Below are 27,416 nucleotides of genomic sequence, written 5' to 3' on the forward strand. Positions count from 1 at the left end.
AACTCCTAATTACAGGTACAAGAAACTTCAGAATGTGAACTGAAGAAGGAATGACAGGAGAAAAGGAAACAAACATCACCTCTGTGCACCGCTGACTCCAGGCACATCAGAAGGTAGGAGAGCCTGGCCTCTCGGGAGCGAGGAAGGTTTTCCACATTACACCGGTATTTTTTCAAGTCACTCTTACAGGACTTGGCCAATGAATAGCTGACTTTATAATCCTGGGCAATGAGCTTCTGACGTGTAGTTAGTGCTTCTCTACACTGGGGAAAGAGTAGAAGGAACGACCTTAGGTCTACACTGAGACTTACTGTGGCCCAGCTGCCCTCTGATAAGCAGAAACTCAGAACCAAGCAAGTTGCGCTTCTTCCCAAAACGCCTATCTATACATTTGTTTTGAAGCTGGTTCTAGGGTCTGGAAATATGACTCAGCAATTAAGAGCACTTGTATCTCTTCCAGAGGACCCAGGCTCCATTCTCAACACCTACATGGTGACTCACAGCCATCTACAATTAATTCCAGTTCCAGTTCCTCTTCTAACTTCTGCTGACACACATACAATGCATCTACATACATACAGGCAAAACGCTCGTATATGAAAAATAATAAAAATAAATGATAATAAAAAATCTGACTCTAGTATAAAAAGAGTAAATAGTAAAATCACTGGGAAATGGAAATCAGGCAGTAAACTGGTAGCTAACTGTTGCTAGAAGGACATCACACAGGTTTTTGGTGGGTCCGAATATACTAAACTTGACAAAGTATTCTTTTTCTCTTCAACCATACTTCTGGTATAAATTTCACAAAACCAGAAGTGACAGCTGATATTGTATTTGGATGTTCTATAGTACAGAACTTTCTATTACTCTGAACCCAGTAAATACTTTAGCTGTATAAGAAAACAAAAGATAGAATTGCAAAATTAGTTAAAGTATTAAAAAGATTCTTGTATCCATTCAGTGACAGGACTAACAGTAATAAGAATATTTAATGAGATAATAAAAAAATTAAACAACTGGCTATCTATGGAGGATATTGGTGTGGTTAGCCTATACCTACCTGAGTATGTAAGCTGGCATTAGTGTAATTCTAATTCAAAATTTTCAGTTTTTACTCCCAAAAGGTGTTTCACTATATAGGCATCACAATTAGAAGTTCTTCCTTTTTTTACTCTTTTGGTTTAAGACAGATGCATTTTTTTACATTTATTATTTAGTGTGTGTGTGATGGGTGTACGACAGCATGTGTGTGGAGGTCAGAGTCTTTCCCCTCCAGTCCTGTGGGCTCTGGGATGAACTCAAGTCATCAGGCTTGGTGGCCTGGGCCTTTATCCTCTGAGCCACTACACCAGACTTTACTTGCTTTTAAGATGGAGTATTCACTGTGTACCCAGACTGGCCTCAAACTTTAGATCCTCCTTCCTTAGCCTTCTGAGTGAGGGTATTACAGTCATGTGTTATCACACCGCATGTCCAAATATACTTTATGTACTTAAAAAAAGGTGCCTTAACTCTGGAGAGCACATACGTCATTAGTCACTCATACCTTGATAAAGGCAATTCTGTAGATCCATAGTTTGAAAATATTTGGAAAAAAAAAAACCAATGTGTTTGTATTAACTACCCACAGGTGGTTTTCTAGTCATTATCCGGTAAACAATATAATGTAGCAACTGTCATTATAGCAGCACCTCATCTGCATTATGTGAGATATTTAAAACAATCTAGATACTATGTAAAGTTCACAGGACAAAGTGCATAGGTTAGACACAAACACCGTGACATTTTATAAAAGAAACACTAAATTTCTTGGTGTTTGAGTATCTGAGTAGTTTTTTGAAATCAATCCTTTGTAAATAACACAAGATAAAAGCCCGGAGTGGTGGCACATGATAATAACTCCAGCACTTGGGAGGTGGAAGGAGGGTCAGAATTTCAAGGTTGTCCTCAGCTCCATGCTGAGTTTAAGGTCAGCCTGGGCTATGAGACTGTATTCCAGAAACAATCACTCAAATCTAAACCAAAAAAAGGAAGTAAGACTGTGAAAGCTTTATGAAATTAGTAAGACTTTAATTCTTTTCAAAGAGGTACCTTTTCACTCATGGATTCTTCAAATTTATGGTTAAAAAGGCATTTATACACTCTTCCTTCACCAGCTTGTGTCTATAAGATAAAACATACACATTATTATTACTATTACCTAAGTAGGTTTGCTGTGATATATCCAGCCTTATACAGAACTTTTATTAAATACACTGTTAATTCAAAAACTCAAGGACCTATCAGAGTGAGTCTCTTTTAATTTGATACCACAGTCAATAAAACTTTATAATCAGTGGCTCTGATAGGTAATTTTATAAATTCAAAACAGCAGGCAGAAGGGGAGGGCACATGTGAGTCAGAAAAGACAGATGAGTGCTGAAGTGAATACAAAGTTCAGGGGTCCAGCATGTAAAGGTACTGCAAGAAGAAAGGAAATGTAGATAGAGAGACTGAAAGCTGACTACTGAATCAGCAGGTTCTATCCAAGGACTTGGTTTTAAAGTTAGATAACTTCTATTTCTTATTTGTTTGTTTGCTTCTTTTGAGACAGAGTTTCTCTGTGCAGCCCTAACTGTCCTGGAACTCACTCTGTAGACCAGGATGGCCTCAGACTTACAAGAGCCACCTGCCCCTGCCACCAAGCCCAGTCATCTATTTTATTAACCTTAATCAAAACCACATAAAAAGGTAATGTAACAGACTTAGCCACAGGATATGAACAGGACTTCCTGGTAAAATAAGATTCCTATAGATAAAATAGATTTTCTTTTTTTTCTGTTTTCCTTGAGACAAGGTTTCTGTATGTAGCCCTGACTGTCCTGAAACTGCTGTAGAGCAGGTTATCATCAGACTCGATTGATGGCCTCTGCCTCCTCAGTACTGGGATCCAAGTGGTGCCCCACCACTGCACCACAGACAAGACAGGTTTTCAACAAGTGAAACTGTGTCCAGCATGGTGGCCCACACCTTTAATCATGGCATTCAAAGGGCAGAGGCAGGTGACTTGAGACTAGCCTGATCTAAATGGTGAGTTTCAAGACAACCAGGGCTATGCAGAGAGACCCTGTTTATAAAAACAAACAAATAAGCAAACAAATCTAAAATGAAAGACGAGAGAAAGAAAAACAATGTGGGTAGAATGTGAGACAAATTGTTAACCAGATGTTATGCCTTCAAGACTGGGCATCCAATACTACTTTTTCTATCCTGGGATTAATTCCATCTTCTGCTCCAGTAGTTTTCCTATTTGTAAAGTTTGTGCTCGTATATTTCATTCTGGAATACAATACTACAGATATCCTTATAAAGAGAAAGGAAAAACAGCTTCTTAGTGACTCACGTTCTCACAAAAGCGCTCCCGATCATCTCTGCAAGCAAAATACAAATGCCGGTCTAAATGAAAGTCATCCGAGGACAGCTCAGCCACCCTAAGAATGGCTTTCTTGCAGAGTTCTGAGACTTGAATCTTGGGCTCTTTCTCTTCTGCCTCTTTCACCAGGCCTTTTTCCAAACATGATACCACCTCACCTTGTGAATGTGCATCCTAAAATAGCAAGAGTATTTTAAAACTTTCACCATACACTATTCAGTAAACATTTGGTTAAAAAAATGGTTGTACAGAGACTGGATAGATAGCTCAGCGGTTAATAAATTAGTATGGTTTAAATGTTAGGACACGGGGCTGGAGAGATGGCTCAGTGGTTAAGAGCACTGACGGCTCTTCCAGAGGTCCTGAGTTCAAATCCCAGCATTCACATGGTAGCTCACAACCATCTGTAATGAGATCTGATGTCCTCTTCTGGTGTCTGAAGACAGAGACAGTGTACTACTCACATATAATAAATAAATAAAAAAAAAAAAGAAAAAAAAAAAAAAAGATTCACAAGCAGCAGCAATTAAGTGACACCATGTCTTTGAGTACCTCTCCACTGGCGCTCATTACATTTCAAGACTTTCTTTCATTTTTGCAGAACGTCCAAAACCAAATATCCATTGTGACATCCTATATGACAGACTAATATGAAACCCCTCTTGTGGGTGGAACAACCTTTCCTCAGGGGTTGCATATCAGATATTTATTTACATCATCATTTGTGGAGAGCTTCTGGGAATTTGGTAGGAATTTGACTTTGGGTTAGGATAAGGAAGTAGGCTCAAGATGAGTACAGCTGAGGAATGCGTTCTCTGTATCTTGAAGGGTCTCCTAGGACCCTGAATACAGTAATCACTGGACCTTTGTTTATGCTTTGTTCCTTAACTACTCTGTTTATGCCTTAGGACTGACTATTTCCTTTGCATGTACCTAGAATGGTATAAAAACAAACTGGAGAAAAATAAACCCGCTCCAGCCTCAGCACTGGCTGGAGTGATGTTATAATGTTGTCTAATTGTCTTTTTCTTTTTAATCCTCACTCCCTCCTTTGAGACCCTGCTGACTGACTGAACTGGCTTGGTCAATGATTCATAACAGTAGCAACATTGCAGTTATGAAATAGCAACAAAATAATTTTATGGTTGGGAGTCACCACAACATGAAGAGTTAAAGGTGGAAGCATTAAGAAGGTTGAGAACCCCTGGACTAATTAATTTCAAAAGGAAGATCAGTTGAGTAGTTACTTCATTTCTGCCTTTATTGTAATCAATTCTTTAGTTAATCAGTTCATAGGCCATTTTTCTTCTGACTAGTGAGAAGTAGCTTCACCAATCTTAATTTCTCTTCTCCCAGAAAACAAAGGTGATAAAGAGTATTAACTGGGGCTGGAGAGATGGCTCAGTGGTTAAGAGCACTGACTGCTCTTCCAGAGGTCCTGAGTTCAATTCCCAGCAACCACATGGTGGCTCACAACCATCTGTAATGAGATCTGATGCCCTCTTCTGCTGTGTCTGAAGACAGCGACAGTGTACTCACATACATAAAATAAATTTAAAAAAAAAAAAAAAAAAAAAAGAGTATTAACTGGTCATTCGATGGCATCTTGAGCCACTTTGGATGGAGCGCTCAGGGCATGCCTGTGAGGGTGTTTCCAGAGAGGTTCAGCTCAAAGTACTAAAAGAAGAGTAATTTGGAAAAGCGACAGAGGTCCTGAACTGAATAAAAAGAAGGTAACAAGTGGAGCAGAGAAACCGTCTCTGTTTCCTAGCTGTGGGTGGAATGTGACCAATCACCGCAGGCTCTCACTGTATGCTATCTGCTCAGGAAGCCCAAATAAATCTATCCTTCCTTCCTTCCTTCCTTCCTTCCTTCCTTCCTTCCTTCCTTAAGTTGCTTCTGGTAGATATTTTGTTACAGCGACATGGGAAATAGCTAATATATTGTTTTTTGGTTTTGTTTTATTAATTTGAACTTTAAGATCACCTCAAGCCTAGTTTTCTCTGAAGTGAGTTACACAATGGTTTTCATTTACTAAGTTCACTGGTTCATTGGAGAAGTAAATGTAGTAAATACCTTTTCCCCAAGGCGAATGCTGCCACATTTCAAGAGGTTGATGTCATTTTTGCAGTCATCCATGAAGCCACAGATCAAACGATAATCACTAAAAATGATGGCTGTCATTTTGGTAATGTATTGATGACACTGGTATTCAGTGATGTTGCCTCGGTGATCCACCAAGCAGGAAACCATGTAACCTTTTCCAACTGGTTCTTCAGCACACTCTTTAATCTGTTCCAAAAGAGAAAGGAAAAAAAGGGAGGCTGTTTTACAGGTGTAAAATCAATAAACCACGTTTAAATCAAGAAACTTAGAGGTTGGGGATTTAGCTCAGTGGTAGAGCACTTTGCCTAGCAAGCACAAGGCCCTAGGTTGGTCCCAGCTCCGAAAAAAAAGGGAAGAAAAAAAAAAAAGAAAGAAAAGAACCTTATTTTGTTATTGTTAGAAATAATTTCTTACTATGGAGCCCTGCCTGGTTTGGAACTCTCAATATAGCAGGCTAGCCGTCAACTCAGAGATCTACCTGCTTCTGCCTCCTGAGTTCTGAGATTAAAAGCTCTTTACATAGGAGTCAAAAGGGGAGGATGTTTAGAACTACTGAATTTAAGGAAAGCAGTACTGTTCTGTGATATGGCTACTGTCTTCTCGGAACTCCTCAACTATCATTCCCTGGTAGTGAGTGGATCATGAGAACCCTCTTATTCCATGGCATTCTGTCAGCATTTCTCTACCCACTTTATATTAGTTATACAATGAAGTCTCCATAAAACTCTGAAGAACAAGGTTTAGGGAGTTTCTAGATAGCAAGACACAGATTCCTAGAGGGTAGAGCACCCAGGAGTTGGGCATAGAGCTTAAGGCCTTTCTTCTATACCTTGACTTGTGTATTGTTTCATCTAGATCAATGGTTCTTAACCTGAGGGTCCTACCCTACAGGGAGTAGGGTGGGGGTCAAATGACCCTTCTCACAGGGGCCCCCAAGACCACCAGAAAACTCAGATATTTATATCACAATTCATAGCAGTAGCAAAGTTACAGTTATGAAGTAGCAACAAAAATAATGTTATGAGTTGAGTTATCACAACTGAAGGAGTTGTGTTAAAGGTTAGCATCATTAGGAAGGCTAAGAACCACTGACCCATATCCTTTCAAATGCCATTTATGAGAAGCCAGTAATTATGTTTTCCTCACTTAAGCACTAAAACAGAGAAACTGGAAATCCCGCATTTGGGGAGAGAGGGGAGACAGGGTCTCTCTATAGAGCTCTGGCTCTCTTGGAATTCACCAGGTAGACCAGGCTGGCCTTGAACTCAGAGATCTGCCTGCCTCTTCTTCCTAAGCACTAAAATTAAAGATGTGTGCCACCCTACCCAACTGAACCCCAATTTTCTTTTCTATTTTCTTTTCTATTTTTCTTCTCTTTTATATTATAGCCTACTGCAGTTTCCCCCTTCCTCCTCTCCTCCCAGTCCTCTAACAAACACACTCTCCCCCAGATTCAGTCCTCCTCTGTTACCCTTCAGAAAGAAAAACAGACCTCCCAGGGATATCAACCAAACATGATATAACAAATTACAATAAAACTAGGTAAACCATAGTTTTTTGGGTTTTTTGTTTGTTTGTTTGTTTTGTCCCCCTTTTCTTTTTTTCGGAGCTGGGGACCAAACCCAGGGCCTTGCGCTTGCTAGGCAAGCGCTCTACCACTGAGCTAAATCCCCAACCCCAAAACCACAGTTTTTTAACCAATCAGAAGAACTAGTTAAATCACCCAGGGACCATGTATTTATTGTGGTGAATGTTTATAACAGGAGCTAAGGAGGATTTTGAGTTTAGCAGTGAGATTTGACTGTATTAATTGTCCTGGTTCCAATATAATCTCCCTCCTGGGAGAAGAAAGTGTCTTTGGTACCAGGATGTTTATAACATCACAAAAGGTCACAGGGGCCAGTGCTACTACTACAATGAAAGAAGAGCAGCCAGATGCAAGGAGGGATCCCAGCACTCTGGAGGCAGAGGCAGATGGATCTCAGTATTCTACATATTGAGTTCTTGACCAGCCAAGGCTATACTGTGAGACCGTATCTCAAAATAAAACATCTTTACAGAGACATATAGTTCCAGTAACTGTTTCTGTCACTATATTACATTTATAATTATATAAATATTGATTATTTTAAACACTAATACCTATTATCTGATACATATGCTCAACAGACCCAACTGCAGAGCCAAATCACTTAGAAAGGTTTATAGACCTCCAGGGAAATCTACTCTGATAACCTCAGTGTATCCGGGAGATAGCAAGAGCCCGATCTTACCCTACTGGGTAGGTAATCACAAAAGATCACACATCCTTCTTGGTTCACAACCAAGGCAGATGAGAACTCCAAGAGAAGAAAAGCAACTGAGTCATTCTCCTAAGTGAATCAACAGACTCTACTTTGTCCTACAGATCACAATAGCCACAAAACTATTTCACACTTTACCTCTGAAATAGTTGACTTGCAAACTTCCCTGGCCACAGATTCAAATTTGGGATCAGTAGTCAGGTTCAGCTTGTAATTCCACAACAACTGGGTTCAAGAGAAGAAAACAAAAACCTGATTAGAACACCATGAAATTTATCATGGGTGATTATTATAAATGACAAAAATAATTATACAGTCACTTACAGAACATTTACATTTCCAGTAACACAAAAGTCATCATATCATAGACAAAGCACCCAGCATTCAGATATTCTTTCTTTCCTGCTAAATGATGTTTTTACAAGTATCAATTAAAATTATGTGGTACAGGGGCTAGAGAAATGGCTCAGTAGCTAAAAACATGTACTGCTCAAGACAGTTCCCAGAACTCAGTTCCGAGGCTCATAACTGCTTAAAAATCCAGCTCGGGGCATCTAACACTTTCTTCTGGCCTCCATAGACACTGCACCCACATACACGAACTCACAGATAGACACACGTAATTAAAAGTAAAAATAAAAAAATTAAGTAGTATTAAGAAAACTAAATATTGGGGTTGGGGATTTAGCTCAGTGGTAGAGCGCTTGCCTAGCAAGCGCAAGGCCCTGGGTTCGGTCCCCAGCTCTGAAAAAAAAAAAAAAAAAAGAAAAAAAGAAAACTAAATATTGACGAAGTCCCTGATAAACTTTGGAGAAAATATCTATTTCCAAAAAAGTCTGCCTCAAATGCTCACATGTGGCAGGGTTTGTTTCAGATTTCACAAATTTCCTTAAGGAAGGCTGCTCAGATTCTAGTTTCCAGGAATATTCATCTTTAGTCCCTGAAAACAACTGATTGACCATTCACTACATGGTTAAGTTTTTTGGTTTTACTCTGTGTTTATTTATTTAATGTGTACAGGTGTTTTGCCTGCTGAGATTAACTACCACTGTGGCATAGCCCTCTCCTTTGAAGAAAACATCTTTTTTTTTTTTTTTAAAGAATTATTTATTTACTTTATGTATGTATGTGAGTACACTGTAGCTATCCTCAGACTCAGCAGAACGGACATCAGACTCCATTACAGATGGTTGTGAGCCACCATGTAGTTGCTGGGAATTGAACTCAGGACCTCTGGAAGAGCAGTCAGTGCTCTTAACTGCTGAGTCATCTCTCCAGCCCCCACAGTAGAGACATCTTAATGAAAGAACTTTAAAATGAAGTTGTTGACTTGATAAGCAGGAAACTAACTAATTCTTTTCATACGGTCATTGTAATAAGGAAGGCCATGAGTAATTATTACTGGCCAAGCCTAACGACTGTTACAATGAAATGGTGTTTATAAAGTTCCTTAAACAAGGCTTATTATCCACTTAAAACTAGAAGCATCAGAGAAAATATAAAGCTTCCAGAGAAAGATGAAAAAGCATCCCAAAATCTGTCATCGTATTTATAAAGCACATATGGTGAGTCACTGAAAATCCATACTTACATGATTGCAGTCTGAAGAAATCTCATTCTCAGGCTAGAATAAAAAAAAAAAAGCAATGTTTAAAAAACCAAACAAACACTAAAAAAAGAAAAAAATCCATCAAGTTTTCAAACATTATAAAAATAAAGTCAAATGTCTGTTCAGCACAAGGAGTAAACTGGAGCCAACACACCTTCCAGATCTCTGAGGGCAAACTTACCAGAAAGGTGCAGATGAGAAACAATCCCTTCTCTATCAAAAGTATAATGTGGGAGTGGGAAAACATACTAATACAATAATGCAACAGCAACGGAAGTACTTTTTTTTTAAATGACATTTTCTAATTTTGATGCTAAAGAGGGGAGTCTGGAGAAATGGCTCAGTAGTGAAGAGCACAGGCTGCTCTTCTCAAAGACCTGGGCTCAAATTTCTAACACTCACATGGCTGCCCACAACCATCTGTAACTCCAGTTCCATGGGATCCAGTGTCCTTTTCTGGATTGCATAACTACTACATTCATGTAGTGCAAAGACATATATGCAGGCAAATCATAAAACACATAAAAGTAAAATTAATTAAAAGACACTAGAGGACCGGCTAGAGTCAGATGCACTGAGAAGGCAAAGGCAGGTGGATTAATGTGAATTTCAGGCTAACCTAGTCTACACAGCGAGAACCATCTCAAATAGAACAAAATAAAACACACTTTAGCGTCAGTATGAGGGTTTTTTTCACTAATGAGAATGTAGATGTCTACATACAATCCAGGGCTTCTGAGCTGGGTATGATGGCTCACTCCTAGCACTTGAGAGCCACAATTTTGAGACCAACCTGAGCTACCTCAGAACTACCTTCCCCCAAACCAAAGCAAGCAAACAAGAATGTCCTAGGCTCATCAGAGTACAGAGGGGGGCCAACGGTGGTTTTAACAGTACCTAGGGCAGGAGGAGTGTGAGTCGGAGGTAACTCTGTGCTGCATAGTAATACCCTGTGACCCTGTCTCAAAATAAAAGTGGCCGAATACAGCGGTTTGGGCTTGTAATCCCTGTAGTTGGGAGGATGAGATAGATTAGAGTTAGTTTGAAGTCTGCCTGAGACATGTTGTGAAGTTAAGGCCAGACCGGGTTTAATGTGAGAGACCTTGTTCCACAAAATTAATTAAGATGAGAAATTGAGGATTCTGGGAAGAACCATGGCTCAGTGGTTAAGAGTGCATGCTGTTCCTGCACAGGACCGAAGTGCAGTTTCCAGCACCCATGTTAAGTGTCTAATAACTGCCTGTACCTCCAGCTCTGTGCACCCTGAAGCCATCTTTTAACCTCCGCAGGCAGCTGCACTCATACCCACCCACCTTTACATACAGTTTTAAATAAAAATAATGCAAAAAACATAACAAAATTAAATTAAATAAAAAAGTAAAAAGTGAGACAAAAATACAGGATTGTGCCAGGAAGAATTGTGTTGTTTCCTGAACTGCCCAAGCAAGCAGGTGCCCTGAAATGCCCTCCAAGCCTCCAATCTCAGCCATGCCAGCCTGGCCTGGTTAGGAGCTCAATGGGACAATGCTACTCCTTCCTTACATTGCCATTCTAACTCTGCTCTCCATCTTATGCTGATCTCTTCCTGTTAGCTGTATATGGCCTAGAAAAACTACACAAGAAAGCAAAGGAGCAAAGAAGACACAAAAGGATGGCCCATGAAAAGACCAACAGAATCCTCTAATAACAAAGAATGACTGCCATGGATTTTCAATGAACTTTTTTCCCCCAGAGCTGAGAACTGGACCCAGAGCCTTGTGTTTGCTAGGCAAACGCTCTACCACTGAGCTAAATCTCCAACCCCCCAATGAACTCATTTGTGCTTTAACCCAATGATACTCAGTATCTTTGTACTTGCCCCTGGTCTTTGACTGTAAGACTAGATTTAAGATGGATAGCTTGGGAAATACAACTTACCTCCACTTAAAATGCACCTACTTATACTTAATGACTTCATTCTTGAGTTCCTTTTTAAAAAATTCAAGTAACTTTAATTTATATTTTTGCCATTTTATTATTATAAATCAATTTGTGCCAGTGGACAGATATTTGGACCCCTAACATGTGTGTGTGTGTGTGTGTGTGTGTGTGTCCGTCTGTCCGTCCGTCTCATTGGGAGGGTGGGATCAAGATCTCATTCTGTATGTATGTAGTTCTGGCTAGCCAGAAACTCAAAAAGATATGCCTGCCTGTGTCCAGAGTGATGGTACTTTAAAGGCATGTTCCACCACTCTAACTTTTTTTTTTTAACTGAAGCATTAGCAATGGTGAGATTACGTAGCCTAGTCACACAAGTGACAGGACAGAATTTCAGAATTTGCATCCAAATTTTGAGTCCAAAGTATAGTGGCTTAGTTTACCCAGTTGGAGTAGGGGAAGCAAAATTCTTGGTCAGGTTGCTGCTGTAACGGTCCTGAGAGAGAAGATTCAATAGCAGCTGAGCTACTGAGAAAGGCAGTTTATTTGTTGTCAGTGTGTCTGTAGGCCACATTTCTAGTCAGAGTGGAGCAAAATTCACTATGAAGCAGTACAGCTGAAAATAAATCTGTAATTACTGCCTGACAAAATAGAGCAGCTTGTCCAAAAGTGGAGTAACAGCCAGTTACTGCTATGAGGAAGACACAATCACACATGGCAAAGTTCTCTAGGAAATGAAACAGCTTTCACATAAAAGTAAACACTATAAAGCTAGTTGAAAAGAAAAACAAATTTGGCCAGGCAGCAGTGGTACCTGCCTTTAGTCCTAGCATTTGGGAGGCAGAGGCAGGGGGATCGTCTGAGTTTGAGGCCAGCCTGGTCTACAGAGTGGGACAGACAAAAATGAAAAGAAATTTAATGTTAATGTAAGAAAAAGCTCTGTGATGTGTACACTGAACTTCTATATAATATTTTTTCACATTTCTTTCTTTTCTTTTGCTTTTTCCAGACAGGGTTTCTCTGTGTAGCCCTGGCTATCCTGGAACTCTATCTGTAGATCAGGCTGGCCTCAAACTAACATACATCCGCCTACCTATGCTTCCTAGTACTGGGACTAAAGGTGTACACCAATAGGCCTGGCTCAGTTCGTTCCTTCCTTCCTCCCTTCCTCCCTTCCTCCTTTCCTCCCTCCCTCCCTCCCTCCATCCTTTCTTAAAGATTTATTTATTTTACGCACATCTCCTTGTCCATCTGTGCACTATCTGTGCTCAAGTGACCAAGGAGGCCAAAAGAACTGGTGGTTACTGATGGTTCTTAACTGCCAGATGTGTGAGTGCTGGGACTTGAACTCCAGAACTCTGGAAAAACAGTACCTGAATACCTGGCTCTTAATAAACCATCTCTACAAGCACCTATTTTCCAAATTTCTTATGTCTATATTTAGTGTTGGAAAACAGAATGCTGGGCTGGCAAGATGCTTGCTGGATAGAATCTCTAGCCCAGTGAGAAATGCCAACTTCCCCATCTCTAAAACTCTTACACAAATCTTTTCATCTTCCCAACACGATTAAACTTTTGTTTAGAGAAAGCACTGGGGGCTGGAGAAATGGCTCAGTGGTTAAGAGCACTGACTGCTCTTCCAGAGGTCCTGAGTTCAAATTCCCAGCAACCACATAGTGGCTCACAACCATCTGTAATGGGATCTGATGCCCTCTTCTGGTGCGTCTGAAGACAGCTACAGTGTATTTATATAGAATAAATAAGTCTTTAAAAAAAAAAAAAAGGGGGTTGGGGATTTAGCTCAGTGGTAGAGCGCTTGCCTAGCAAATGCAAGGCCCTGGGTTGGTCCCAGCTCAAAAAAAAAAAAAAAAAAAAAAAAAAACTCAGAAGGAAAAAAAAGATTTTAATAAGAAAAGAAAGCAAGCATTGGACCCCTCACTTTCTCTATATTCCAGATGGCCTAGCAGCTAACCCCACCCTTCTTTTAAAACTGGTCAATTGGAAAGACTATGAGGTTGGACCAAAGCTAGTGGGGAAGGCACCATCCCCCCAGAATTAGGATTAAAAATTAAGTGAACTCCCTGCCCATGCCGTGTTCATGCTAACCTGGTTTGGACAGTGCTACACCCTTTTTGCAAAATGCATTTGGCTTGTTCAGATGCTTCCCTTTGTCTCTGTGTTTCCTACATTGAGACTACTCTTTCTTTGTTTCTACCACACAGGAAGAAATCAGACATCACAAATTCCATCCCTGGCTAAAGCCAACTTCAAAAGCTGTGCTCTGATTTCTATGAGTGTGCTCTGACATATGCACACTTGTACGCACACACACATAAATAAATGTTTTAATTTAGAAAGGAATTATTAACTAGTCAAGGAATTACACAAAGTATTAATAAAAAACACTTCTACTGAACTATTAATTCAATTCAGAATTTAATAGGAATTAACATTCATAGTTATTTATAAAATCTATTTAAAATGGACTTAATGAGGCTGTTGGGTAATGATGAAACTATACTACACTACTGTGAACTTTGACCCACTTGTTTCTTTGTGTAAGAACAAATACTTTAATGCCTTTGAGTCCCTGAACTCAGTTTCCACACTATGAGTTAATCTAGTTTAACTTTGTTTGGGGCTTCACCTTCTTAGAGGGGAAGGGGAAAGGGAATGGGGAGGAGCTGTGTAGGGGGAGTACTAGGAGGAGGAGGTGGGGGCAGATATTTTGGTGTAAAGTGAATAAATTAAATTAATGAAAAAAGTAAAATTTTAGTGCCAGTTCAAAAAGAAAGTATGAATAAAAGTTGTAAATGTGCTTGGGAGGTTTGGCTTGATAAGACCCCATCTTAGGCTTGAAAGCCATCTTACAGCAAGGACAACTAGAGTCATTCTTGTTTAAGATTAAATCTGTTTGTCAAGGACTGAGCTATGCCTACCTGTAACCTTAACTACAAGCGGTTCTGTTCTGTACTGTCTGCTCCAGGAAAGGGCAATTACATCTTTGCTTCAAAAAGCTCTTAAGGGGGTTGGGGATTTAGCTCAGTGGTAGAGCGCTTGCCTAGCAAGCGCAAGGCCCTGGGTTCGGTCCCCAGCTCTGAAAAAAAAAAGAAAAGAAAAAAAACAAAAAGCTCTTAAGACCACTGTGCAAGCAGGTGTTTGTTTCAGGAGTTTGTTATAACCAAATCGTAATGCTTGTGTTCTGCTCTGTAACCCCCACCTATTTGCTTGTCAAATCCCCCATTAGGAAACCCCCTACTCCTTTCTGAACTACGAAAACCCTTGTCTTCCCCATGTCCATGATCTCTTGAACTCCTCCATAAGGAAAGACAACCTGTGTACATGAATAAAAAGAGCTTGCTTTAAGTAATTCGGCTATGATTCGGGTCAGTGGTATTTCCCCTTACATCTGTGGGATTAAAACTGTGTCTGTTAGCACGGAGAAGACACGGAAACAGATCCTGAATCTAACCTGACTGAAGCCAAGCCTAATCAGATACCCTGCACAGCCACACACAAGAAAACAAATATCCTTATGGAGAAACCGTAAATGAGATAGATCCTCAAGCCTTCAACTAGTAAAAGAGTCAATCTACTGACAACCAGACAATGGTGTTTCTGTATTTTCATATTTTATTAATAGTTTGATTATTTATGACATAATGAAACACAGAAGAACTGCAACTTTAGAAGCCAGTGCTTGTTTTTTCAACTTTCTCTCTCTCTCTCTCTCTCTCTCTCTCTCTCTCTCTCTCTCTCTCTCTCACACACACACACACACACACACACACACACACACACACACACACACAAACAAACAGGCTCACATATTCCCATGTCAGAGCACAACTGAAAACCAGAGAAAACTGGTTTTTTTTTCACCCTGTGTATTCTGGGAATCAAACACAGGTGGTTAGGCTTGGCAACAAATGCCCCTGTCTGCTAAGCCATCTCACCAGCCCCTCAGCTCCTGCAACTAAACATAAACTTGTTTTATTTTCTTCCTAGATTTTGTTTCTCTAGAAAAAAGCCATATACAAGGTTATGATATCAAACGTTTAAGATTCATGGGACATCATAGCTATTAAGGACTTATAAGTATAATCACAAGTGATTAATTTTGTAAACTTAGAAGTGTCTTTAGAATCAAAGAAGAGAGGAATGGCAGAGAAACAGAACAGTATCCTGCGAATTGGAGAACATACTGCCCATGGAAATTAACTAGAGAAAGCATAAAAGAAAATAGGTTAGCCATTTGATAAGGAACTAAAAATATAGAAATGTCAAAAACAAAGACAGATGTGGATGCTAACTCTGGTTTGTTTCTCAGAATGGACAAATTCCACATTACCCCAATCAAATCATTCCACCAGATACTGTAAGGACTAAAGATAAGCCCCACTTGCCCGAGGACAGCTGACTTCCCGGTATGCTGGAGTTGCTCACGTAAGATAACAAGTCAGGGGCTGGAGAGATGGCTCAGTGGTTAAGAGCACTGACTGCTCTTCCAGAGGTCCTGAGTTCAAATCCCAGCAACCACATGGTGGCTCACAGCCACCTGTAATGAGATCTGATGCCCTCTTCTGGTGTGTCTGAAGACAGCTACAGTGTACTTATATATAATAAATAAATCTTTAAAAAAAAAAAAAGATAACAAGTCAGATGTTCTCACTTCAATAACAAGGTTGGTGGCCCCCACTGCACAGGATGTGCTTGACCACAGGTAGGCAGGAGACACCAAAGCAGAAAGGACATCAGGATGTGTACTTGTTGCCCCCGACTGGACTAAGACAGGAAGTATGTTGCCATGTGGGTTTTGCCTTTATGAGTACCTGACTGACCTAATTCAGCACCATTGTCTGGAAATCGTGGGTATGGACATGGGCAATATTAAATTAAGCTTGCTTTAATTGTACAAGTGTGGATTTGGTCTCTCTTAGAGATTTTCAGGCTTAAGAACACCTACTTCCTCCAAACTGGGACTGTACACACATTAGGATTATCTTTAATCCCAAAAGAGCAGCACAGGACACAAACCCTAGAATGACTAAGGTAAACATAGTTGAGAATGTTCTTCCATTTTTCCAGTCATCAGTGAAATGATCCCCAAACTAAACTAACCAATATATACTTTGAAGGGACTCTGGCCAGCTGGAGCATGGCAGCATGGCTCTGGCATTTTGTGCCCTTCTCCCAGACTCCCTCTGCCTTGCTAAGACCATCATATTACATTTCCTAAAGCGAGCCACCAAGGCCTAGCCCTCATTTGGCTACTTCCTCCTCCTCAAAGTAACAAACAGGGCCCAGCTATCAAAGTATTGAGATCCAGTAATGAAAAGCCCCTAATTATCATGCCCGATTAAAAATAAACACCTCATCCTAATGTGGAGTTTACCCTTTACCTTTATAAACCACAATATTCCTAAGGGCCATGTCTGTCTCCTCTCTATCCAGAGGCAGTCCTTTGTACCTCTGACACAACACCCCTCCCTCTCTCCCTCACTTTCTATCTCCTGTCTGTGTCTCTTATTTCCTGCCTTCTGTCCTTCTGGGATAAATAAATCTCCTTTGTGCTAAGAATTTGGTCTTGGGGGTCCTGAGCCAATACCAATCTCTTACATATTCAATAATAATGTCCCCTGAATTATACTAGGCACTGTTGTAAAACAAAGAAAATTAAAGACTCTAGTATCTAATCTCAGATAGTTCAGAATATAGTAGTATAGAAAAATTTCTAAGTCAAATAAATGTAGGTTTGAGGCAGATCTAAAGAATTACTTAGAGCAGTGGTTCTCAATCTGTGGGTTTGACCATCTCCCATGAACAGGATCACAAGTGCACACCATCATACTCAGGTTTTCACATGGATTCACATGGTTCTCATGCTTGCAAGGCAAATACTTTCCCAAGTAGCTTCCCAGCCTCATATGTTTTAATGGATTTTAAAATGCATGTAATATTAGAATATTTCATTAATGTATACATTAGAGGTATTAACTAAAATCCAAGTGGCTGGGTATACTTATGAAGAATTTTGTTTCCTTAATTAAATCATTTGAAGTGGGAAGATCCACCTTGAATCTGGGCCACACCTTCTGGTGGTGGCAGCCTATATAAAGGACAAGGAAAAAGTAAGCTTGTACACTCTGCCTGCTTGCTCTCACGGGCAAGTTCATTCCTTCACTGGCATTAGAGGGTACTTCTTCAGGATTCTGGCATATACTGAAGACCAGTTGAGACAGCCTCATGGACTGAACAACTACTGGATTCTTAGGCTTTCTATTGGTAGACAGCCATTGTTAGACTAGCTGGACCACAGCCTGTAAACTACTCTAATATTAACACACACACACACACACACACACACACACACACACACACACACACAAACACACAGAGAGAGAGAGAGACAGACAGACAGACAGACACACACTATCATTTGTATTCCTCCAGAAAAGCCTAATACAGATGTGCATATTTTTCAAATGATAAGGATAGAGAACTGAAATTTGGGGCTAGATGGTTAACATGGCTCAATGGTTAACAGCATTTGCTGCTCTTGAGATCCAAGGTTCAGTTCCCAGAACCTGTAACTCCAGTTCCACTGCCCTCTTCTTACCTCCAAGGGTATGAGGCACACATATGGTACACCAACACACATGTGAGCAAAGCATTCACATACACATAAAATAAAGATTTTTAAGGCTTTAAAAAAAAGCAGCAGCTATTAGCAACTGAAAAGGGAGACCCCAGCACACATACGCACCCTCAATGTAGTGGTAAATAAATGGAGAAGGAACTTGGCAGTGCTGAGTAACCGCAGCAAACCAAGGCAGTAAGAGAGAAGAGTGGGTAGACACAAGAGTTCCTGGAGATGCTTGCCTGACTCCAATAAAAACCAACACTGGTGTATCAGGGTATAAGCTGTCACTTAACCCCTACTACATTTCTTTCAACATAACAGACTCAACACAAATGAGACTGTACCCAATTTTACAGACAAAGATATTCAAGTACAAAGAAACTGATTAACATAACCAGACATACTCTTGCTAAGTAGCAAACTAGGCTATAAGGAATGACAACGAAATGATAAGGAGAGATTTAAGATGAGCTTTCAGCGTGCTGCCACTCCCCAAAAGGATGGGTTGATAGTGTAGTAAGGTATAATACACAATTTAGTGATCTAAGATCTTAATTTTACAACTTTATTGATGATGATGATAGTGATGACAACGATGACATAGAAGTATATGATTTGGGTGAGTACAGGCACATGAACCCCACAGTGGGAATGTGGAAGTCAGAGGACAACTTTCAGGAGTTGGTTCTCTCTTTCCATTATAAGTTCCAAGGATGTCAACTATCAGGCTTTCATGACAAATTTTATCCACTAAAGGGTCTTTGAAATCTAAAATGATTTAATTTGGCAGTTAAATGATGAATTCAGATATAGGCAGATTAACATAATTAATAAACTAAGAGCCTAGACTGACCCTTAAGGAGCCACCCTGAAATATGAGCCCTTGCTCACCTCCCTTAGCTTTTCTATGTCGGTGACTCAGAAGTTGTGGCTATTCTTGTACTTAACCACCTCCTCCTCTTCCTCCTCCCCCTCTTCCTCTTCCTCTTCCTCCTCCTCCTTCTCCCCTTCCTCCTCCTCCTCCTCCTCAGGAAAAGCAAAACTGAAACAGTTGATTTTAAGACTTAAAATTCCTAGCCTGTCCTCAAAGCTCCATAAATTCAGAGCTGTTTCTAAGGAAAGGGATGGATGGTAGAAGAAAAATGCCCAGTATCTGGGAGGCTCAGACAAGGACAAGGTCTTAGTCAGTTTGAAGACCATGCATCAAAAGGCACCTGAATACAACAGAACTACAGTATACATCTACAGAACCTTATGACTTTATGCCACTTAACTTGAGACTGCTGAGGGCAGGCTTTGGATTTGAACTGATATTTCTTTCCATAGGCTTAAAATTCATAAAGATTCAGTATGTTTTTGGAGCCTGAGATTATCTTGAAATTCAATGCAAAGTTTCGTGAAACTTTTTGTTTTAAATCCCCCAAAGATTTACTAGACAAAGGAAAATCGTTTAGGGTAGACAGATAGTTCAGCGGTTCAGAGAGTCTTCTACTCTTCTAGTGGACACAAGTTTGAGTCTTAGAAACCGTGCCAGCCACAATTGCCTGTAATCTCAGCTGGTCCCTGAGGGCACCTGCACATAAATTTTAGAAAAATTAAATAAGAACTTAACAATTTAAGAATTAGTTGAGATTCTTTCCATGAATCTCTAAAATCTGTGATGTGGAATTTAAATACAGATGTTGAATTTTCAGTCTTTTAATTCAGGTAATTTGCATATTACCATGGCTACCACTGATTTACTTCAATCATTCTCACTGGTCAAAGTCATAACGAAGAGCTTTCAGAATAATGACTGAATAGGTTTAGGTCTGCTATTGAACTGACAATCCCCTTCACTTACAAAGTTGGTTTTCATAAGAAGCATAAATACAAAGATATGTACTCCCTAGGGTAAACTGGCCAAGTTATGGAGTCTTGCTAGAGAAATTAACAGATTCCCAATACTAACTGAATGAAAATTCTTAACAGAAATCTGTCTGCAGAGATTGGCTGATAAGAATTTCAGTACTGTGGAGAAATTGGAATATTGCAGGTCCAGAGAATAATTACCTTGGGCTAAGTTCTGGACCATTCCTTGCCCCAAATCAGAACTAGCATCTTGTGACAGTAGATAAAAAAAAAAAAAAAAACCCTTTTGATTAGAATCTACTGATGACTTAGCAGACAACTAGCTTCCACCAGCCTCAAAGATAAAATCCATCAGATATTATCTTCAGCCTACAGGCAATCTCCCTTGTAGATGTACCTGTCTCTAATATATCCATCAATGTATTTTAAAACTTGCCTTGATTTATGACTTTTTCAGTTCTATAAAACTATAAAAACAGAACTGTTTTCACATCAGAACATGGACTTTGGGGTAACCTATATCTGTGTTCTTGGGTTATGGTCACTCAAAATGGCTCCAGAATAAACTATCCCTTTAAGAGGAGCACTGGTTTTTGTGTGGCCATAACCTAGAAACTATCCCAGTTTCTGAGACATAAACTTGAGAGTTCAATGGTGACTAAAATACTAAGCATCCGAAAGTTTTATCAAATAAAGTTGAGACATCCATCAAAAGAATGCAAAAAAAAAATGTTGCTTTTTCCTAAGTATTAGGTACTAAATTCACAACAGATCTGCTTACCAATGAAACGTCTGTTTGGATGGCAGCACAGACAGAACCTCCTCCTGGTCAGGTGCACTCTGCAGTGCTTTCAATTCTTCCAGAGTCTGTTTTAGAGAATCCTAATCAATAGGCACAATTCATTTACTCTAGTCCAAAGCTTGCTCCTCAAAGCAAAATGAATACAACATAATTGATATCTAATTAAACTCTTTATAGCTATGGAAAACTGTCCCTAAGTAAGTTCCCTCACATCCAAAACTGCTTTTCAAAGGACAGTGATCAACACAGTTTATGTCCACTAAGAATGCTGACTCACTAAAGAGCTGTGCTTTTTGCTGGGTACAGTGGTCCATTCATCTGCAAGGCCAGCACTTTGGAGGGGGAGGCAGTTTGAGGAGTTCAAGGCCAGCCTTGGGCTATATGAATGAGATAGTCACAACACTTCCCTTCCAAACAAACAAACAAACAAACAAACAGAAAATAAAAACTTTGGCTGTACTAAGTAGTGTCATAAATAGAGGTAAACCAAGGATCCTCACCCCACCATCTAGCCATTATTCACAGTTCACGGCTGAATAAAGAGTAGAGTGAGGGAAGTGTTGCTGGTATTTTAAAGAAAAAGACAGCACCATCAACACTACAGGGAACAGAGAAAGCAAAAGGAGAATGTGGGGAGGGTAGTGATTGAGCTAAGCCTTAAGAAAAGGTATGACTGGGGTTGGGGATTTAGCTCAGTGGTAGAGCGCTTGCTTAGCAAGCGCAAGGCCCTGGGTTCAGTCCCCAGCTCCGAAAAAAAAGAAAAAAGAAAAAAAAGAAAAGGTATGACTGCTTATATGTGGCTGTACAGATGTTGAGGCAGGTGAAACAGGGCGATGGAGGAAAGGCACCCTCTATGTAGATACTTGAGCGAGAAAGTGAGGAACCCTATGCTGACTATTCAGAGGATTATTTATTTAGTATTTCCTGATATGTAGTGGGATAACTATAAGGCTTTAATTTACCTCAAGATAGGTTCAATTTTGTTTTCCTATAATCCAACTTAACATGATACACTAAGTCGTGAGTAGTGGGCTTAACTTACTTCCATTACTTGTGTTCTTCCCCAGTGGGTGATAAGACAATACTGCTGGTAAGTATTTTATGGCTATTCACTTATATAGGAACATGTTTGATTTTAAAAGGTGTAAAGGGGGTTGGGGACTTAGCTCAGTGGTTAGAGCGCTTGCCTAGGAAGCGCAAGGCCCTGGGTTCGGTCCCCAGCTCCGAGAAAAAAAAAAAAAAAAAAAAAAAGAACCAGAGAGAATTAAAGGTGTAAAAAGAAGAGGCAGGCGGCAGCTCTCTCCCCAGAACCCGTGGGAGAGATACCTCACCGCCTGGTCAGGTGGGCACTCCTGAGGCTGCAGAGCGGAAGAGACCACCAACACTGCCCACCCCTGCCCACATCCCTGGCCCAAGAGGAAACTGTATAAGGCCTCTGGGCTCCCGTGGGAGAGGGCCCAGGTGAGGCAGGAGCCCTGCCTGAGACACCGCCGGAACCTGAAGGAAACAGACCGGATAAACAGTTCTCTGCACCCAAATCCCATGGGAGGGAGAGCTAAACCTTCAGAGAGGCAGACACGCCTGCGAAACCAGAAGAGACTGCTCTCTACACACATTGCTGATTCCAGAGGAAAACACCGAGGCCATCTGGAACCCTGGTGCACTGGAGGCTCCCCGGAAGAGGCGGCGAGATCTTCCCGGGGTTGCTGCCACCCTTGAGAGCCCGTGGGCAGCACCTCAGCAAATCCCCTCGAACCTCGGGACCACAGGTAAGACCAACTTTTCTGCTGCAAGTGACCTGCCTGGTGAACTCAAGACACAGGCCCACAGGAACAGCTGAAGACCTGTAGAGGGAAAAAACTACACACACGAAAGCAGAACACTCTGTCCCCATAACTGGCTGAAAGAAAACAGTAAAACAGGTCTACAGCACTCCTGACACACAGGCTTATAGGACAGTCTAGCCACTGTCAGAATTAGCAGAACAAAGTAACACTAGAGATAATCTGATGGCGAGAGGCAAGCGCAGGAACACAAGCAACAGAAACCAAGACTACATGGCATCATCGGAGCCCAATTCTCCCACCAAAACAAACATGGAATATCCAAACACACCAGAAAAGCAAGATCTAGTTTCAAACTCAGATTTGATCATGATGCTGGAGGACTTCAAGAAAGACGTGAAGAACTCCTTAGAGAACAAGTAGAAGCCTACAGAGAGGAATACGCAAAAATCCCTGAAAGAATTACAGGAAAACACAAACAAACAGTTGAAGGAATTAAAAATGGAAATAGAAGCAATCAAGAAAGAACACATGGAAATAACCCTGGATATAGAAAACCAAAAGAAGAGACAAGGAGCTGTAGATACAAGCTTCACCAACAGAATACAAGAGATGGAAGAGAGAATCTCAGGAGCAGAAGATTCCATAGAAATCATTGACTCAACTGTCAAAGATAATGTAAAGCGGAAAAAAGCTACTGGTCCAAAACATACAGGAAATCCAGGACTCAATGAGAAGATCAAACCTAAGGATAATAGGTATAGAAGAGAGTGAAGACTCCCAGCTCAAAGGACCAGTAAATATCTTCAACAAAATCATAGAAGAAAACTTCCTAACCTAAAAAAAGAGATACCCATAAGCATAAAAGAAGCCTACAGAACTCCAAATAGATTGGACCAGAAAAGAAACACCTCCCGTCACATAATAGTCAAAACACTAAACGCTCAAAATAAAGAAAGAATATTAAAAGCAGTAAGAGAAAAAGGTCAAGTAACATATAAAGGCAGACCTATCAGAATCACACCTGACTTCTCGCCAGAAACTATGAAGGCCAGAAGATCCTGGACTGATGTCATACAGACCCTAAGAGAACACAAATGCCAGCCCAGGCTACTGTATCCTGCAAAACTCTCAATTAACATAGATGGAGAAACCAAGATATTCCATGACAAAACCAAATTTACACAATATCTTTCTACAAATCCAGCACTACAAAGGATAATAAATGGTAAAGCCCAACATAAGGAGGCAAGCTATACCCAAGAAGAGGCAAGATTCTAATCGTCTTGGCAACAAAACAAAGAGAAGAAAAGCACACAAACACAACCTCACATCCAAATATGAATATAACAGGAAGCAATAATCACTATTCCTTAATATCTCTCAACATCAATGGCCTCAACTCCCCAATAAAAAGACATAGATTAACAAACTGGATACGCAACGAGGACCCTGCATTCTGCTGCCTACAGGAAACACACCTCAGAGACAAAGACAGACACTACCTCAGAGTGAAAGGCTGGAAAACAACTTTCCAAGCAAATGGTCAGAAGAAGCAAGCTGGAGTAGCCATTCTAATATCAGATAAAATCAACTTTCAACTAAAAGTCATCAAAAAGATAAGGAAGGACACTTTATATTCATCAAAGGAAAAATCCACCAAGATGAACTCTCAATCCTAAATATCTATGCCCCAAATACAAGGCACCTACATACGTAAAAAAAGAAACCTTACTAAAGCTCAAAACACACATTGCACCTCACACAATAATAGTAGGAGATTTCAACACCCCGATCTCATCAATGGACAGATCATGGAAACAGAAATTAAACAGAGACGTAGACAGACTAAGAGAAGTCATGAGCCAAATGGACTTAACGGATATTTATAGAACGTTCTACCCTAAAGCAAAAGGATATACCTTCTTCTCAGCTCCTCATGGTACTTTCTCCAAAATTGACCATATAATTGGTCAAAAAACGGGCCTCAACAGGTACAGAAAGATAGAAATAATCCCATGCGTGCTATCGGACCACCACGCCCTAAAGCTGGTCTTCAATAACAATAAGGGAAGAATGCCCACATATATGTGGAAACTGAACAATGCTCTACTCAATGATAACCTGGTCAAGGAAGAAATAAAGAAAGAAATTAAAACTTTTTAGAATTTAATGAAAATGAAGGTACAACATACCCAAACTTATGGGACACAATGAAAGCTGTGCTAAGAGGAAAACTCATAGCGCTGAGTGCCTGCAGAAAGAAACAGGAAAGAGCATATGTCAGCAGCTTGACAGCACACCTAAAAGCTCTAGAACAAAAAAGAAGCAAATACACCCAGGAGGAGTAGAAGGCAGGAAATAATCAAACTCAGAGCTGAAATCAACCAAGTAGAAACAAAAAAAAAGGACCATAGAAAGAATCAACAGAACCAAAAGTTGGTTCTTTGAGAAAATCAACAAGATAGATAAACCCCTAGCCAGACTAACGAGAGGACACAGAGAGTGTGTCCAAATTAACAAAATCAGAAATGAAAAGGGAGATATAACTACAGATTCAGAGGAAATTCAAAAAATCATCAGATCTTACTATAAAAGCCTATATTCAACAAAACTTGAAAATCTACAGAAATGGACAATTTCCCTAGACAGATACCAGGTACCGAAGTTAAATCAGGAACAGATAAACCAGTTAAACAACCCCATAACTCCTAAGGAAATAGAAGCAGTCATTAAAGGCCTCCCAACCAAAAAGAGCCCAGGTCCAGACGGGTTTAGTGCAGAATTCTATCAGACCTTCATAGAAGACCTCATACCAATATTATCCAAACTATTCCACAAAATTGAAACAGATGGAGCACTACCGAATTCCTTCTATGAAGCCACAATTACTCTTATACCTAAACCACACAAAGACCCAACAAAGAAAGAGAACTTCAGACCAATTTCCCTTATGAACATTGGACCCAAAAATACTCAACAAAATTCTGGCAAACCCGAATCCAAGAGCACATCAAAACAATCATCCACCATGATCAAGTAGGCTTCATCCCAGGCATGCAGGATGGTTTAATATCTGGAAAACCATCAACGTGATCCATTATATAAACAAACTGAAAGAACAAAACCACATGATCATTTCATTAGATGCTGAGAAAGCATTTGACAAAATTCAACACCCTTCATGATAAAAGTCCTGGAAAGAATAGGAATACAAGGCCCATACCTAAACATAATAAAAGCCATATACAGCAAACCAGTTGCTAACATTAAACTAAATGGAGAGAAACTTGAAGCAATCCCACTAAAATCAGGAACTAGACAAGGCTGCCCACTCTCTCCCTACTTATTCAATATAGTTCTTGAAGTTCTAGCCAGAGCAATCAGACAACAAAAGGAGGTCAAGGGGATACAGATCAGAAAAGAAGAAGTCAAAATATCACTATTTGCAGATGATATGATAGTATATTTAAGTGATGCCAAAAGTTCCACCAGAGAACTACTAAAGCTGATAAACAACTTCAGCAAAAGTGGCTGGGTATAAAATTAACTCAAATAAATCAGTAGCCTTCCTCTACACAAAAGAGAAACAAGCCGAGAAAGAAATTAGGGAAACGACACCTTCATAATAGACCCAAATAATATAAAAATACCTCGTGTGACTTTAACCAAGCAAGTAAAAGATCTGTACAATAAGAACTTCAAGACACTGAAGAAAGAAATTGAAGAAGACCTCAGAAGGTGGAAAGATCTCCCATGCTCATGGATTGGCAGGATTAATATAATAAAATGGCCATTTTACCAAAAAGCGATCTACAGATTCAATGCAATCCCCATCAAAATACCAATCCAATTCTTCAAAGAGTTAGACAGAACAATTTGCAAATTCATCTGGAATAACAAAAAACCCAGGATAGCTAAAACTATCCTCAACAATAAAAGGACTTCAGGGGAATCACTATTCCTGAACTCAAGCAGTATTACAGAGCAATAGTGATAAAAACTGCATGGTATTGGTACAGAGACAGACAGATAGACCAATGGAACAGAATTGAAGACCCAGAAATGAACCCACACACCTATGGTCACTTGATTTTTTTGACAAAGGAGCCAAATCCATCCAATGGAAAAAGATAGCATTTTCAGCAAATGGTGCTGGTTCAACTGGAGGTCAACATGTAGAAGAATGCAGATCGATCCATGCTTATCACCCTGTACAAAGCTTAAGTCCAAGTGGATCAAGGACCTCCACATCAAACCAGACACACTCAAACTAATAGAAGAAAAACTAGGGAAGCATCTGGAACACATGGGCACTGGAAAAAAATTCCTGAACAAAACACCAATGGCGTATGCTCTAAGATCAAGAATCGACAAATGGGATCTCATAAAACTGCAAAGCTTCTGTAAGGCAAAGGACACTGTGGTTAGGACAAAACGGCAACCAACAGATTGGGAAAAGATCTTTACCAATCCTACAACAGATAGAGGCCTTATATCCAAAATATACAAAGAACTCAAAAAGTTAGACCGAGGGAGACAAATAACCCTATTAAAAATGGGGTTCAGAGCTAAACAAAGAATTCACAGCTGAGGAATGCCGAATGGCTGAGAAACACCTAAAGAAATGTTCAACATCTTTAGTCATAAGGGAAATGCAAATCAAAACAACCCTGAGATTTCACCTCACACCAGTGAGGATGGCTAAGATCAAAAACTCAGGTGACAGCAAATGCTGGCGAGGATGTGGAGAAAGAGGAACACTCCTCCATTGTTGGTGGGATTGCAGACTGGTACAACCATTCTGGAAATCAGTCTGGAGGTTCCTCAGAAAATTGGACATTAAACTGCCTGAGGATCCAGCTATCCCTCTCTTGGGCATATACCCAAAAGATGCCCCAACATATAAAAAAGACACGTGCTCCACTATGTTCATCGCAGCCTTATTTATAATAGCCAGAAGCTGGAAAGAACCCAGATGCCCTT

The 27,416-nt window shown here is 40.1% G+C and overlaps 1 protein-coding gene across 1 annotated transcript in view; it reads right to left on the reverse strand.

The window, feature by feature from the left end:
• The window catches only part of Glg1 (golgi glycoprotein 1), a 106,112-nt gene that overhangs the window by 32,419 nt on the left and 46,277 nt on the right, over positions 1 to 27,416 (reverse strand). The window contains exons 2-7 of the mRNA XM_032888008.1: positions 9,416 to 9,448; positions 7,963 to 8,049; positions 5,492 to 5,707; positions 3,386 to 3,589; positions 2,095 to 2,166; positions 80 to 263 (exon numbers count right to left, since the gene is read on the reverse strand). Of these exons, the coding sequence (XP_032743899.1) occupies positions 80 to 263; positions 2,095 to 2,166; positions 3,386 to 3,589; positions 5,492 to 5,707; positions 7,963 to 8,049; positions 9,416 to 9,448 (796 nt within the window). The remainder of the gene's footprint in view (positions 1 to 79; positions 264 to 2,094; positions 2,167 to 3,385; positions 3,590 to 5,491; positions 5,708 to 7,962; positions 8,050 to 9,415; positions 9,449 to 27,416) is intronic.

The sequence above is a fragment of the Rattus rattus genome, chromosome 17, assembly GCF_011064425.1.
Source record: "Rattus rattus isolate New Zealand chromosome 17, Rrattus_CSIRO_v1, whole genome shotgun sequence".
Classification (NCBI taxonomy): Eukaryota; Metazoa; Chordata; class Mammalia; order Rodentia; family Muridae; genus Rattus; species Rattus rattus.